The sequence below is a fragment of the Pleurodeles waltl genome, chromosome 1_1, assembly GCF_031143425.1.
Source record: "Pleurodeles waltl isolate 20211129_DDA chromosome 1_1, aPleWal1.hap1.20221129, whole genome shotgun sequence".
Classification (NCBI taxonomy): Eukaryota; Metazoa; Chordata; class Amphibia; order Caudata; family Salamandridae; genus Pleurodeles; species Pleurodeles waltl.
Genome location: NC_090436.1, coordinates 84,321,405 through 84,338,157, shown reverse-complemented (window position 1 = coordinate 84,338,157; position 16,753 = coordinate 84,321,405). Strand labels below are relative to the sequence as shown.

The window sequence follows — 16,753 nt, the reverse complement described above, 5'->3', positions numbered from 1 at the left end:
TGAGCTCCCAACCCTAGAGTGGAAGCATCCGTTATTACTGTGGTCACCGGCAGAGGCAGCGAGAACGTCCTTCCTTGGGGAAGATTGCCGGCCGCAACCCACCATCTTAGATCCACTGCAGCGTCCCTGGAGATCTTTACCGATCCCTCGAGATCTCCTTTGTGCTGAGACCACTGCTTTCGGAGGCACCACTGAAGACCCCTAATGTGCCAGCGAGCGCGAGTGACCAATAGAATGCAAGAAGCAAACAGACCGAGCAGACGTAGGACCTTGAGGACTGGAATGACCGCTCCACTTTGAAACATCGGAACCAACGCCTGAACGTCCTGAATCGGCTGAGGTGGAGGAAAGGCACGATTCAATGGTGTATCCAGTACTGCCCCTATGAACAGGAGGCGCCGAGAGGGCTCCAGGTGAGATTTGGGCACGTTCACCGAAAAACCCAGGTCGAACAACAACTGGGTTGTCGACTGCAGGTGATGTAGCACGAGCTCCGGAGACTTGGCTTTGATCAACCAATCGTCCAGGTAAGGAAATACCGCTATCCCCTTCCTTCTGAGCTCTGCTGCAACCACCGCCATCACCTTTGTGAATACTCGAGGTGCTGAAACAAGACCAAACGGAAGGACCGCAAACTGATAGTGCCGCGATCCCACCACAAACCCGAGATACTTCCTGTGCGACTTGAGTATCGGGATATGAAAGTAAGCATCCTGCAAGTCGACAGACACCATCCAATCTCCTTCGTTTAACGCCAAAAGCACCTGAGCCAAGGTCAGCATCTTGAACTTTTCCTGTTTGAGGAACCAATTCAAAATCCTCAAGTCCAGGATTGGCCTCAACCGACCATCCTTCTTGGGGATCAGGAAGTATCTTGAGTAACAACCCTGACCCTTCTCCTGCTCTGGAACCAACTCCACTGCACCCTTTGAAAGGAGGACTAGAACCTCCTGTTCTAGTAACAGGAGATGCTCTTCTGAACAGTAGGATGGGTGGGGCGGGATGGGGGGAGGAAACTCCCGAAAAGGGAAGGGCATAGCCTTTCCCTACAATGCTGGTGACCCAGGAGTCTGATGTTATATCCTCCCACTTGTGGAGAAAGTTCAATAACCTCCCCCTACAGGAGTGGAATGTGAAGGAATTGGTGGAAGACTAAGGCTGCTTCCCATGCTGCACCCCTCCAGAGAAAGAGGAAGAGGCAGAGTGCTGCTGGGCGGCTCCTCTGGTTCGGACCCTACCCCTCCCTCCTGTATGATCTATAGGGGAGAGCAGTGGCGGGTTGCTGTTGAAATCTGCCTCGAAAGGAGGAGGATGAGCCACGACCAAACCCCCTAATTCTTCTGAACAGTCTCGAAGAAGAGGAGGCCTGCAAGCCTAATGACTTCGCCGTGGCCCTACTCTCCTTAAATCTCTCAAGGGCAGAGTCCGCCTTGGATCCAAATAGTTTATCCCCCTCAAAGGGATGATCCAGCAGGGCTGACTGGACATCAGATGAAAATCCAGAAGGACGAAGCCAGGCCTGTCTCCTCGTAGCAACAGCAGTGCCCACAGCCCTGGCCACAGAATCAGTAGTGTCCAGCCCCGACTGGATTACTTGGGTTGCCGCAGCTTGAGCATCTGAAACCAGACTCAACACCTACTGAGGCACCTCCGCATGGGACGACTTTATCTCTTCCATTAGGGCGTAGATGTATCTGCCCAAAATGCACGTGGCATTAGTAGACTTGAGAGCCATACTGCATGATGAGAAAGCTTTCTTGGAAGATTGGTCCATTTTCTTGAGTCTCTGTCTGAAGGCACCCCCGGAAAAGAGCCTGGGGCAGTCAGAGATGAACATGAAGCCTGAACCACCAGGCTCTCTGGGGTCGGGTGCCTAGACAAAAAGCCTGGATCCACAGGAGCCACACAATACCTGCGTGCCACTGATCTATTAACAGCCGAAGATGACACTGGCTTCTTCCAGATCTCTAAAACTGGTTCTAACAGAGCCTCATTAAATGGCAGAAGTGGCTCCACAACCGTCAAAGCAGGATGTAACACCTCAGTCAATATATTGGGTTTAGATTCAGACATCGGCAAGGGAAGGTCCAAAAAGTCAGCTGCTTTCCTTATTACAGAGTGGAATGAAGCAGCCTCCTCTGTATATTCTCCAGGAGATGTTAAGTCCCATTCTGGAGAGGTGTCCAAGCCACTTGCCGTATCCAAACCCTGGAGATCTCCCAGAGGTTCTTCAATCTCCCCTTCCTCCAGGGCCTGCTTTCGATACTCCTGCTCCTCAAGGAGGCGAAGAGCAAGCCTTCTTGAATGTAGCCTGGCTTCAATCCTTGGCGTCGACAGGGCGTCAGCCGACGTCGATGTCTGACGCCGATTCTCAGGTCCATCTGACGCCGGATCCATCGGCGCTGTGGACTTCTTCAGCGCCGTATGAGGCAAAGGATGAACAGGAGAACTCTCCGGCGCCGGACCAGCAGATCTACTCGGCGTCACAGGCTGTGAAGTTGACGCCAAAGGAACCGGCGCCGACCCAGCACCTCCCATTGGAAGGAAGGGCATGAAAGGTGCCAGTCGTAAAGGAGCCGGAGCACCCATATTGAAGGCCAATGGCCCCGAAGGACCAGCCAGTCCACCACCTGGAGCCATTTGTTGAAAAATGGCAAACATCGCATTTAAAAATGCGGAACTGTCAGAACCTGGGGCCGGGAAAGCCGGATACTGCGGAGCCTGGGCTTGAGGTGACATCGGCGCCAGCCCCGGCGTCTGAGAAGACGGTGAGAACATCTGACGTTGAGGAACCTCAAAAACAGATGGTGGATTCAAAGGCGAAGTCGGTGATGGAGGAGGCGTCTGCGGAGTGATGGTGGGACTAACCTCCCATGTCTTTCGGCGTCGAACAGAAGGCGACCTCGAGCGCGACCGCTCCCTACTCGACCGGCGCCGCGAGTCGCGATGACGCCGGTGGGACTTAGGAGAAGATGACTTGCGCCGATGCCGCTTCTCCCTCTTATTGGATTTCGGCAAAAAGAGTTTTGCCTCACACTCCTTCAACGCCTTCGGGTTCATCCTTTGACAGGAGTCACATTTCTCCACGTCGTGGTCGGAGCTGAGACACAACAAGCAGTCTACATGTGGGTCTGTCACCGACATTTTGCCTCCGCACTCCCTGCAGGTTTTAAAACCAGACTTTCGTTGAGACATGCTTTCTTTTCGAAGAAAGAAACAGTAACAGTAACTGGAACTACGCAGAGTAGACCCAGTCGCTCCCTCGAAGAATAACCATTGTTACAAGGCACGGAAAAAAGGGAACTGACGTCGGCGAGGACCTCTTTTTGCCTCTATGACGTCAGACGGCGTTGCGTGGGCAATTGTGACGTCCTCATCGACGTGCAGAAGCTAGGAAGAAAATTTCAGTCGAAAGCTAGCGCAGGGGGAAAATTCAATGAGTGAGGAATCCACAGGTAGTTGTATTCAGCAGAAATAAACAATACTTTATTACAGCACTATTACTAAACTGAAACTGGCATATTTCCCTTTGGAGATATTAAATTAAATTATACACATGAAATTACCAGCAAAAATAGAATAGAAATGTAGAGGGCCCTAGGGGACGGCCAAACCATATACTAAAAAAGTGGAAAGTGAAAGTGCAACTCCAACCAAGGTATGTGTGGTGGTTAGTGAGGTGATGGGACCAGTTAGAAACACCAGAAGTAAAAAGTGGTTGGAGATTGTGGAGTTCAGGTCCCTTCCCAGCGAACCCTGAGAAAACCAGCAGGCAAGAGGATGGATGGAGAGTGCCCCTACCATAGGATACCCAGAAGACAGGAGTACCTACACCAGGGACCCAGAAGCAGAGAGAAGAAGGGACTTTTAGAAGACTGTGGATGCCCTGGATTGTTCAGCTGCTGTCACGACCCATGGAACAGGCTGGTGGAACCCAGAGACGGATTCCAGATGTGGAGGACCTGCAAAGGAAGGGGACAGAGTCCAGCACCCAACGACGTGCCCGGGTGGTTCAGGTGGCAATGCACACTCTCTTGAAGATGAAGTTCCTGCAAGTTGGTGGAAGACGTAGTCTAGCTGTGGGGTCAAGGAGTCGAGATCCCAGTAGTCTCCTACGAGCTGTCCCTCCACAGTCGCTGGATTTCAGGAGGGTCATGACCAGTCAGTTCACCAACAAGCACTTGCAAGTGCAAACAGAAGCAGAAGAGCAGTTTGTAGAATTGTGAAGACCAGTAAGATCCAGGAGACTCTACCCAGGAGTGGGGAGTTAGGGAGAGAGTGGGCTGGCCTTCAGCACACAGGAAGGCTAAAACAAGTTGTGCAGAGTAGCCATTATGTAGTTGGACTACTCATGTTGACCAGTGTCCACTACATACCTTAAGATGGCTTCCCCGGGACTTATTGTCCTGAGATCTGTAGGGGTACCCTGCGCATGCAGGGGTAGCCTCATGCTTAGAGACATGCACCCTGCCCTTGGGCTGAAAGGCCTACCAGAAGGGTGACTTATAATGTCTAAGGGCAGTGGTTCGGCAGTGAAAGGGTGCATGCATCCTTCTCACACAGGCTGCAGTAGCAGGCCTACAGTCACAGTTTGCATTGGCTCCTATGGCTGGCATAATAGATGCTGTAGTCCACAGGGGACCCTTGGTGTACCAATGCCCTGGCTACCTAGGTACCATATACTAGGGACTTACATGGAAAGGACTCATTGGGGTCCTGGTCAGCAGGATCCAGTAAACCACAGTCCAAGCACACTGACATCAGGCAAAACTTGGGGGTAACTGTCAGTACAAATGCCACTTTCCTACATAACCCCTACCCAACCCAGCCAAACGAAGGCTAATGAGACTAACCTTGCCCAGCTGAGTGTTCAGTATCCAAGTTGAAATATCTACAGTGTCCATCTGCATTGGCATGGTTACTCACAGGTCTATGTTCCAATGAAAAGGCCATCTCCTGTAGGAAAATGGACCACCTAAAAAGGTTGTGATTTTCACCTTTCATTTGCTTGAGCCAGAGGAGGGGCTTGTGGTCTGTCTGAACAAAGAACTGAGCGCATCAACTTCTTCAAGACCCAGACCAAAACAAAGGACTCCCTCTCAATGGCTGACCAACGCTTTTCCCTGGGGGTCAACATCCTGCTGATTAAAGCAGCAAGTTGATTTTGGTCCTCTTTATTTAGTTGTGAGAGAACTGCTTCTATTCTTACTTCAAAGGCATCAATCTGAACAATGAATTGTTTGAAATAGTCTGGGCTTTTGAGAATTGGAGCTCAGCACAGGGCCTTTTTCAGGTTATCAAAGGCCTCTTGACAGCAAATTGTCCACAATACCTTTTTAGGCATTTTCTTAGAGATAAGATCATTCAAGGGGGGCACAATGGCGCTATACCATTTCACAAAACTCCTGTAGTACCCAGAAAGGCTCAGAAAAGCTCTGACCTAAGTCTGGGTAGTTGGAGCAAGCCAAACCATGATGGTTTAGATTTCGATCTGAAGGGGCTGAACTTGGCCTCCACCTACCAGATGGCCCAAGTAAACCACTTTGCTCTGCCCTATGTGACATTTTGTTGCCTTGATAGTGAGGCCTGCCTTTTTCGAGGCCTCAAGTACACCCCTGAGGTGGACCAGGTGATCCTGCTAGGTGGAGCTGAAGACAGCAATATCATCTAGATGTGCTGCACTTAAGTATTCCAGACCTGCCAGAACTTTATTTACGGACCCCTGGAACGTGGCAAGTGCATTTTTCAAACCAAAGGGTATCACAGTAAAGTGATAATGCCCACCAGGAGTGGCAGCATCAATTAACTTGATCTGCTAATAGCCTGCTGTCAGGTCAAATGTGCGGAGATGCTTGGCTGAAGCCAGAGTATCAATCAGTTCATCTGCCCTAAGAACTGGATGGGCATCAGTCTGAGTGACTACAGTGAGGCCTCTGTAGTCTACACAAAACCTAATTTCTCTCTTTCCACCCTGGAAAGAGGTTTTGCCACAAGGACTAGTGGGCAAGTGCATGGGCTATCTCACGGCTCAATCACCCCCAAATTAGCATCCTTTAGACCTCTGTCCTGATGCAATCGCTGACATGGTCAGACTGTCTGTAGATTTTGCTTCTTACAGCTAGACTATTGCCTGTGTCCACATCATGGTCACACCAGGTGGGTTGATCAGGGAGAAAAGTTCTTCAAACTGTCTGAGAACCTGTCTGCAGTCAGTTTGTTGTTCAGCAAGGCAGTCTGCAAAGACTGCTCCATCTACTAAACCATCAACAGGGTTGCTTGAGAGGAGGTCAGGGAGAGGATCACTCTCTGGTTCCTGCCGCTCTTCAGTGGCTGTAAGGAAATGCCTCCTTGGCATGGTTGCCCCCTGACTTTTTGCCTTTGCTGATGCTATGTTTACAATTGAAAGTGTGCTGAGGCCTGCTAACCAGGCCCCAGCACCAGTGTTCTTTCCCTAACCTGTACTTTTGTATCCACAATTGGCAGACCCTGGCATCCAGATAAGTCCCTTGTAACTGGTACTTCTAGTACCAAGGGCCCTGATGCCAAGGAAGGTCTCTAAGGGCTGCAGCATGTCTTATGCCACCCTGGAGACCTCTCACTCAGCACAGACACACTGCTTGCCAGCTTGTGTGTGCTAGTGGGGACAAAACGAGTAAGTCGACATGGCACTCCCCTCAGGGTGCCATGCCAGCCTCTCACTGCCTATGCAGTATAGGTAAGACACCCCTCTAGCAGGCCTTACAGCCCTAAGGCAGGGTGCACTATACCATAGGTGAGGGTACCAGTGCATGAGCATGGTACCCCTACAGTGTCTAAACAAAACCTTAGACATTGTAAGTGCAGGGTAGCCATAAGAGTTTATGGTCTGGGAGTTTGTCAAACACGAACTCCACAGCACCATAATGGCTACACTGAAAACTGGGAAGTTTGGTATCAAACTTCTCAGCACAATAAATGCACACTGATGCCAGTGTACATTTTATTGTAAAATACACCCCAGAGGGCACCTTAGAGGTGCCCCCTGAAACTTAACCGACTATCTGTGTAGGCTGACTAGTTTTAGCAGCCTGCCACAAACCGAGACATGTTGCTGGCCCCATGGGGAGAGTGCCTTTGTCACTCTGAGGCCAGTAACAAAGCCTGCACTGGGTGGAGATGCTAACACCTCCCCCAGGCAGGAATTGTCACACCTGGCGGTGAGCCTCAAAGGCTCACCTCCTTTGTGCCAACCCAGCAGGACACTCCAGCTAGTGGAGTTGCCCGCCCCCTCCGGCCAGGCCCCACTTTTGGCGGCAAGGCCGGAGAAAATAATGAGAATAACAAGGAGGAGTCACTGGCCAGTCAGGACAGCCCCTAAGGTGTCCTGAGCTGAGGTGACTCTAACTTTTAGAAATCCTCCATCTTGCAGATGGAGGATTCCCCCAATAGGGTTAGGATTGTGACCCCCTCCCCTTGGGAGGAGGCACAAAGAGGGTGTACCCACCCTCAGGGCTAGTAGCCATTGGCTACTAACCCCCCAGACCTAAACACGCCCTTAAAATTTGTATTTAAGGGCTACCCTGAACCCTCGAAAATTAGATTCCTGCAACTACAAGAAGAAGGACTGCCTAGCTGAAAACCCCTGCAGAGGAAGACCAGAAGACGACAACTGCCTTGGCTCCAGAAACTCACCGGCCTGTCTCCTGCCTTCCAAAGATCCTGCTCCAGCGACGCCTTCCAAAGGGACCAGCGACCTCGACATCCTCTGAGGACTGCCCCGGCTTCGAAAAGACAAGAAACTCCCGAGGACAGCGGACCTGCTCCAAGAAAAGCTGCAACTTTGTTTCCAGCAGCTTTAAAGAACCCTGCAAGCTCCCCGCAAGAAGCGTGAGACTTGCAACACTGCACCCGGCGACCCCGACTCGGCTGGTGGCGATCCAACACCTCAGGAGGGACCCCAGGACTACTCTAAGACTGTGAGTACAAAAACCTGTCCCCCCTGAGCCCCCACAGCGCCGCCTGCAGAGGGAATCCCGAGGCTTCCCCTGACCGCGACTCTTTGAACCCTAAGTCCCGACACCTGGGAGAGACCCTGCACCCGCAGCCCCCAGGACCTGAAGGACCGGACTTTCACTGGAGGAGTGACCCCCAGGAGTCCCTCTCCCTTGACCAAGTGGAGGTTTCCCCGAGGAACCCCCCCCTTGCCTGCCTGCAGCGCTGAAGAGATCCCTAGATCTCCCATTGACTTCCATTACAAACCCGACGCTTGTTTCTACACTGCACCCGGCCGCCCCCGCGCTGCTGAGGGTGAAATTTCTGTGTGGGCTTGTGTCCCCCCCGGTGCCCTACAAAACCCCCCTGGTCTGCCCTCCGAAGACGCGGGTACTTACCTGCAAGCAGACCGGAACCGGGGCACCCCCTTCTCTCCATTCTAGCCTATGCGTTTTGGGCACCACTTTGAACTCTGCACCTGACCGGCCCTGAGCTGCTGGTGTGGTGACTTTGGGGTTGCTCTGAACCCCCAACGGTGGGCTACCTTGGACCAAGAACTAAGCCCTGTAAGTGTCTTACTTACCTGGTTAACCTAACAAATACTTACCTCCCCTAGGAACTGTGAAAATTGCACTAAGTGTCCACTTTTAAAACAGCTATTTGTGAATAACTTGAAAAGTATACATGCAATTTTGATGATTTGAAGTTCCTAAAGTACTTACCTGCAATACCTTTCGAATGAGATATTACATGTGAAATTTGAACCTGTGGTTCTTAAAATAAACTAAGAAAAGATATTTTTCTATACAAAAACCTATTGGCTGGATTTGTCTCTGAGTGTGTGTACCTCATTTATTGTCTATGTGTATGTACAACAAATGCTTAACACTACTCCTTGGATAAGCCTACTGCTCGACCACACTACCACAAAATAGAGCATTAGTATTATCTATTTTTACCACTATTTTACCTCTAAGGGGAACCCTTGGACTCTGTGCATGCTATTCCTTACTTTGAAATAGCACATACAGAGCCAACTTCCTACAGTGGCCATGAGCAAGCTCATGTCACCTGTCATATTAAGGCTTTAGGTGGTTCACATGAAGCACCTGGTGGGGCTTCCTGGAGTGCCATCACCTTTTTGCTCTAAGATTGTGTGGGGCCACTCCACTTGTCTTGGAGTGCTCTTGGGGCCACAGGCTCTAAGACCCACACACTGTCAGTACAGCCTTTTGGTAAAGCCATAGCTTTTGAAGCTCTTGGCTGGCCTCAAGGTTTTTGGAAGCCATCTTCATGTACTCTGCCATGCGTGAATGCAGGCCTAGGACAATCAACTATGTCTTGTTTAGGGGGCTTGAGAGGTTGCTCCCAGCCCTCCCTCACAAAAGCAAGAGGACCCCTAACTATGTCCAAACAGAAGTTCAAATGGACTGTAGCCAGCACCCTTCTGAGGAAACTCTGTAGGCAAATAGAATGCAAGGTAGTAGGACATCCCTTCTTCTCCTAAGTTTTTCAGAGAGTCCCATAATCATACCTTTTAGGATTTTGTTGACTCTCTCAACTAAGAAATAAATTTCCTTATGGATGATAAGGGTGGCTAATTTATAGGTTACACCACATTCCTTCCACATGGCTTTAAGGTATACAGAATTAGTTTGTACTTCTGTTAGATACAACCTCCTTAGGAAAGCTCATCCTGGAAAAGATTCGCAGGAGGGCCTTGGCCACTGCAGGAGCTGTAAAGGACATAAGGGGAATGTCCTCTGGGTACCTAGTGGCATTGTCCACCACCACCAGAATAAATCTGTTCCCAGATGCAGTTGGAGGGTCTAAGGGGCCAACAATTTATATACCCTAACCACTGGAAGTGGAATTAAGGGAGCCTTTGTAGTGCCACCTGTCTTGCCACTGGCTTGGCAGGTGAGACAGCAGCAACAAAACTCCTTTGTTTCTTCAGACGTGCGGCAGTGAAAGTGTGGGACAAGTTTGTCCCAAGTCTTATTGTGCCCAAGATGTCCTGCAAGGGGAATGTCATGGGCTAAGCTCAACAGGAACTACCTAAACCTCTGATGTATGGCAGACTTCCTGGTGGCACCAGGTTTGGGGCTTCTGGCCTCCGAGTCATTTTCCAAATAGACCATGTGGGGTTCACGGACATCCCCTGCCTCCCGTGCATCAGCTTACTGCCTGAGGCCTTCAAGAGAGGGGCAGGATTTCTGCCCCAAGCTCAGTGCAACCCCCCCCCCCCCCCGAACCCAGGAGTCCTGCTGTGTCAGCACCCAGCTCCTCAGTGCCAGGTTCCTTACAAGGAGTAAGATCATATCCCGGAGAAGATTGGTCCTTACTGGAGTCCTTGGTAAGGGGTAGGTCCTTACCCTACCTAATTCTGTTCTTGTGAACTCACTGGTCCATGCTTTCAGGCTCCAGATTCTCCGTTTCCTAGCCTGTGCTCTTGTTGTCACAAAGACATTGGCAGGGATACCCAGCATTGCTGAGGTCTCTAAATCTTTGCACATCAGACAATCAACAGGAATGGAAGGACATTACAACTCTTTTAGGGCCAGTGCTGGCATAATTCCACCCCCCCCCACCCCCCCAAATCTAAGGTTGGCAAGTGCCATGGGATGGCACTTAGTGATGTTGTCTGCGTTGGTAACACTGACCAAGTAGGATCTGCTCAGGGGTCACCAGTTTTTCAGTCACCATAGTGACACTGGCATCTGTGTCCCTGTAAGCCTCTGTCTCAATACCATTGATCAAGGGGTCTCCTGCTTGTATTTCCTCATATTAGGAGACCTGGCAGCCAGAGTGGCAAGGTCAATGCAAGGAGGGCAGAACAGTGTCTGGGGTCTACAACATCACAGGCTGGCAGCTGTAACCCGTAAGCCTGCACAGGCAGAACTGGGGGATCCCCCCGGGAACCCCCACAGTACATGGTTTCATGCTTAGTCAAAGCTGGCTCTCCACACACAGGAAAGGCCAACAGGAGTCGAAGGAGCCCCCACGAGTGACCCATAGAAGCCAGGCACAGGGAGGCCTTACCAGCTAGGCCAAACAGAAAGAAATCCCACGTTACAGGCGTTGCAGGACAGGAGCTGATCTTCATTTTGCAGAGTACTGAGGCTCGGGCTACCTGGAGGCTGAAGATATCCTGGATGAAGTCACTAAGCCTTGGCAAATACATCTGTTGCTGTGCACAGGGGAGCCAGTCCAGAGGCAGGCAAAAGGGCCTACAGTCTCACCACCTGTGTTGCAGGATCTTCGGGTGTCAGACAGCAAACCACACCAACCGGTCAACAGGTGCCTGCAGTTGCAGGGGAGTGACTCCTTTACTCCAAGGGAAATTCCTTCTTGCTTCTTGGTGCAAACAGTCCTTGTGACCCTGGAGGATGCATAGCCTTGGATGATGCAAAATTCTTGAAAGAATTGAAAATCATGGTATCATTGAAACAATGTTGCAGTGAGAGCCTTGCCACCAGAAGCAGACTTGTTTTGTTCCAGGTAAAGACCAGCAGCGGTTCCAGAGGCCATGGACAGAAGATGTTTTGCAGAGAGTAACTTGTAGATTCTTGCTCGATGAATCTGAGGACCCACCCGTGAAGGGGGCCCTTTGACTCTAACAGGGGTTGGTCACCCTCTCAGTGACCTACCAATCAGAGCAAGTTAGGGCTAACAAACCAAATGATCCCAAGGGGCCTTGGACAATCTTATTTTTAAGATGGCATTATAATGCGGCCTCCTAGCAGAGCTCTGGGCACCTCCCAAGAGGAGGAGCTGGACAGGGGGTGGTCACTTCCCTGTCCTTTGTGTAGTTTTGCTCCATACCGGGAACCGGGGTTTCTGAACTGGTGTAAATCGCATTATGCAGGGAGGACACCATATGTGCCCTTCAAAGCAGCCTGGTGGTGCTCAGAGGCCACCCCAGCTCCTAGACACTTAACACACAGGGAGAGGTGACCACACCTCTCCCTTGCACAAAATCCTTTGTCCTGCTTCTTCGGCCTGAGCCTGGCTCACCAGCAGGATGACAAAGTGTCTGGGATCAGCAGCAGCGTGGGGTGGCAGCTGGACCCCATAAGGCTGCACAGGCAGAACTGGGGGATCCCCTAGGGAACCCCCACAGTACATGGTGTTACGCAACTATCACTGGAATAGCTGCATGATGCCAACATGTTTGAAACAAACATGCCTAGGTTTGGAGTAGCCATTACGAAGATGGACCACTCGTGTTGATCAGTGTCCACTACATACCTTAAGATGGCTTCGCCACAGTTAGAGAGTCCAGGAATAGGCCTGGAATCGTAGGAAAACCCTGTTAATGCAGGGGTAACCTCACACTCAGACATGCACCCTGCCCTTGGGCTGAAGGGCTTACCATAGGGGAAACTTCTAATGTCTAAGTGCATTGGTTAGGTTTGGCAGTGAAAAAGTGTATGCACCCTTTCACGCAGGTTGCAGTGGCAGGCCTGCAGTCACAGTTTGCATGGGCTCCTATGGGTGGCATAATACATGCTGCAGCCCATGGGGGACCCCTGTTCCGATGTCCTGGGTACCTAGATACCATATACTAGGGACTTACATGGGTGCATCAGTATGCCAATTGTGGGTGGGAAAGTTAACCAACAACTAAATTTAGGGGAGAAAGCCCTGTCACTGGGGTCCTGGTTAGATGGATTCTAGTGAACTACAGTACAAGCACACTGACATAAGGCAAAATGTGGGGATAACTATGCCAGAAAGATGGCACTTTTCTACATTGGGGTTTTTACAGCTCTTTAGCTCTCATGCTCCAGCATTCTCATGTCATTGACGAGAGAATAAACACACAGAAAGGAAACTCTTACCTGTCCCATAACCATGCTGTCCATATGCACTGGCCTGCTGAAAAGGTGTGGACGCGGCACTTAAGTTTACCCCATGTTTGGCAGATGTGGGTGGTACCTTGGATATAAGCATATAAAGACTATTCAATTTTTTTTCTCCAAACTGCACAACCCAAACTAGCAATATCACCAGAATAATGTAAATTTGTTTATTAAACTTTTGCTAAGAAGAACAAATACAGACAGTATGGACAGCACTAGACCCTAATACTCAGCACACGTAATTCAAAGTGCACAAATAGCACATAACTGCTAGAAGGGTGACAGGTCAGGCGAGGGGTTCTCAGAGGCCCTAGAGGTACGCGATGGTGAGGACCCAGTATTGCACAAAAGACAGACGAAAAGCAAACCATTTGTCCTTAGGAAGCACTACAAGACAGCCTGTTTCAGCATATTGTTCTGACATGTTCAGACTGCATGCAACATCTCGTAGCCACACCACAGTCTGCACTCCTTTCTGTATTCACATCATGGCCACACATTGCTTGGCTACTACTAATAAGACAGAAAGAAGCCAGCGGTCCGTTGAGATTATCTCTGATTTATCACCCAGTAGGGAAGTTTGGGATGTAGGATGAATGGGTAGCCCACAACCTCAGATACCAAAGAGAATATGTCCATCTAATAAGTGTCAAGTTCAGGGCAGTCCCATGCCATATTGAGAAAGTCAGTATTGGTATTTCACATTGAACACACCTGGCGCCGATGCTCCCATTCAAATTAGCTATTTTCTCAGGGGTGCACGAATACTGGTGCAGATATTTAAAATGTATGAGTTTATGTATGAAGATAAGTGGACATTTTTTAACTTGCATAACAATACAGCCACACTGTCCTTGTGCCCCAAGGAGAGTTCCCATTGGAGCTTGGCTTTTAGGATTAGCACCCCGTCCAAGATGGCAGAATATAAATACAATATGGAATGTTTTGATTCAGCCCTGCCTATGTATGCCATGAGGAGCAGTGTGTCTGGTGCTTGTACTGGTTACATGGGTAGCGCAGCCCTGACCGCAGACTGTACCCTGAGGTAGCAGTGTGTTGCATATTTAGTCACCCCAGCACATGCGCAAAAGCTATGTGATATAAATACGTTTAAGTCATATAAATCTCCTATGGTAAGTGTAGGAAGCTGGGCCTGGTGTGTAGTTAGCACCTATGAAGTTTTCACCTTATACCAGGTCCAGGTATCCCCTATTAGTGAGGTGTAGGCAGTGTCTAGGAAGCCAGGGAGCTCTAGAGGTTGCTTTGGATGAGCAGCCAAGAATTATAAAGGAGACACACAAAGCTTATGCAATACCACAGAAGACACACAGCACTTACACACATGAAAGAACAACACAGTGCTACAGTACAATAGTGTTATACTAGAATACTGAATAGGCAGTTCCCCAACTGGAAGTAAACACTATTGTATACACATTATCAATCAGTAATTAGCACAGACAGCAATAAGCATTGGTAAAAGCAATAACAAATAGTGAGGGCCGAGGGCAGGACGAAACCACATACTAAAAAAGTGGAATGTGAAAGGCAGTCCCCCACTTAAGGAAGTAGAATCAGTAGAAGGGAGCTGGAAGAACTAGGAACCCCAGGCGGTACCAGAGTGACCCCCAACAGGAGAGCAGAGGTAAGTACCTGGTTTTCCCCAAAACCAACAGGAGGACTATGGAAAAGGATTATCCAAGACTGGAAGAACCCAAAAGTGGATCCTGACAGAAGAGGACCTGCAAAGGAAGGGGACCAAGTCCAGTTCGTGATGGAGCGTCCGGTTGTGGCAGGAGTCACTACCCACTCTTCTGTGGATGCAAGACCAGGCTGATGGTGCACGAAGAAGGTCAGCAGTGCAGCACAGGAGATGAACGGAAGTCCCAAAAGCGATGCAAGTGATGTCCCACGTAGGTGGTCGAATTGCAGTCGGTTAGTGGTGCTGGGAAACCAACAGTAGGCCTTGGCAAATGCAAGAGACTGAGAAGGTGGTTTGCAAGGCCGAAGAGGACCAGCAAGGGCCAAGGGACTTGACCCTAGGAAGGGAGTCCGGGGTGACCCTAAGCAGCTGGGAGAGTCACAAGAAGAGGCAGCCCCCACAGGCAGCAGGCACAAGAGTCACAGTAAGGCCCACTCAGCACACCTGAAGAGGAGTCCTACGTCACTGGAGCAGAAGGAAGGAAGGAAACTGTGCTTTGTAGGAAGATATGCTGGAGGCTGGGGCTACACTGAGCCTGAAGATCCCTTCAAGGAGCAAACAAGCCTTGCTAGCTGCAAGTCACAGTGCACAGGGGTACTGTCCTGCAAGTAGAGTAAGGGTTTACCTTCTCCCAAGTTGGATAGCTGGTAGGGAGGACCACTCCAGACCACCTGTGATGCAGGATCCTCGCAGTTCCAGAGGAGAGCAAATCCACGCAGCCGGTCATCGTTGCAGTTGGTGCCTGGAGATGAAGGGGAGTGACTCCTTCACTCCAAGGGAGATTCCTTCTTACTTCTTGGGCAGGCTGAGGACTCACCGCCCTCAGAGGATGCACAGCTGGTAAAATGTTGCAGTTGCTAGAAGGAGCCAGTGAAACAATGTTGCAGAGTCATCTCTGAAGTTGCAGACAGTCTGTTCCTCTAGTGTCCAGTTGCAGTTCCAGTGGCCAGCAGATGAAGTAAATAATGAGGAGTACTGCTGGAATCTTGCACGTCGAATCTGAGAACCCACCCAAGAGGGAGACCCTAATTAGCCCAGGAAGGGGGGACTGGTCACCTAGCAGGGTGACCACCTATCAGGAGGGGGCTGTGACGTCACCTACCTGACCTGGCCATTCAGACGCTCTGGGGCCTCTGCTCACCTTGGATTGAAGAAAGCAGAATCAAGTGGCCACCTGGAGGAGCTATGGGCACCACCCCTTGGGAGGTGATGGACAGGGGTGTGGTCACTCCCTTTCCCTTAGTCCAGTCCCGTGCCGTAGCAGGGACCAAGGGTCCCTGGACTGGTGCAAACCAGTTTTATGCAAAGGCAGAACCAAATGTGCACTTCAAAGCATACCAGTGGCTTGGGGAGACTACCCCTCCCAAGCCACGTAACACCTATTTACAAGGGAAAGTGGCTGTTACCTCCCTGTCCCACAGGATATCCTTTGTTCTGCCTTCCTCTGCTTGAGCTGGCAAAGCAGCAGAACGGCAGACAACTGTCTGAGGGGTGACAGCAGTGCGGGCTGCCCGGAAACCCCCAGAAGACTGGTAGGGGCAATGCTGCTGTCCTCTAAGGAGCCCCCAGAGTTCATGGAATCATACAACCAATACTGGCAACAGAATTGGGGTATGATTCTGACATGTTTGACAAACATGCCCAAGTTCCAACTTACCATTATGTTGCTGGACACAGGTAGTGAGTGACCCGAGTCCAGTACACGGGTAAACTGGCTTCCCTGCACTTGAAGTCCAGAGTAATGGTGCTGGAGTTCATAGGGGAACTCTGCTCATGCAGGGGTGCCTTCACATACAGGTACCTGCACACGGCCCCCTGGACTAGGAGGACCTAACAAAGAGGTGACATAGTGACCTGGTGCAGTGACCTGTAGTGAAAGGATGCATGCACTTTTTCACGCAGGTTGTAATGGCAGGCCTGCAAACAACTTTTTGCATAGGCTCCCATGGGTGCCCTGGGTACCCAAGTACCATATACTACGGACTTACATGGGGGCACCAGTATGCCAGTTGTGAGGTGTGCAAAGTCCTAAGAAACCAAATTAAGTGGGAAAGAACAAAATCACTGGGGTCCTGGTTAGCAGTTTCCAAGTAAAAACAGTAAAAAAAAAAAAAAAAAAAAATCTGACAGCAAGTAAAAACTGGGGATAACTATGCCAAAAAGAGGGTACTTTCCTACAGTAGCATGCCGGCTTGTTGCAACAGCTCTTTGACCG

General features: G+C 50.3%; 1 protein-coding gene across 6 annotated transcripts in view; it reads right to left on the bottom strand.

Annotated features, from left to right (window-relative positions):
* UBAP2 (ubiquitin associated protein 2) overlaps nt 1-16,753 on the bottom strand; it is a 1,102,091-nt gene that overhangs the window by 97,590 nt on the left and 987,748 nt on the right. For all 6 annotated transcript variants that reach the window (XM_069217098.1, XM_069217184.1, XM_069216796.1 and 3 more), the window contains one exon: nt 12,816-12,912. In XM_069217098.1, the coding sequence (XP_069073199.1) occupies nt 12,816-12,912 (97 nt within the window). The remainder of the gene's footprint in view (nt 1-12,815; nt 12,913-16,753) is intronic.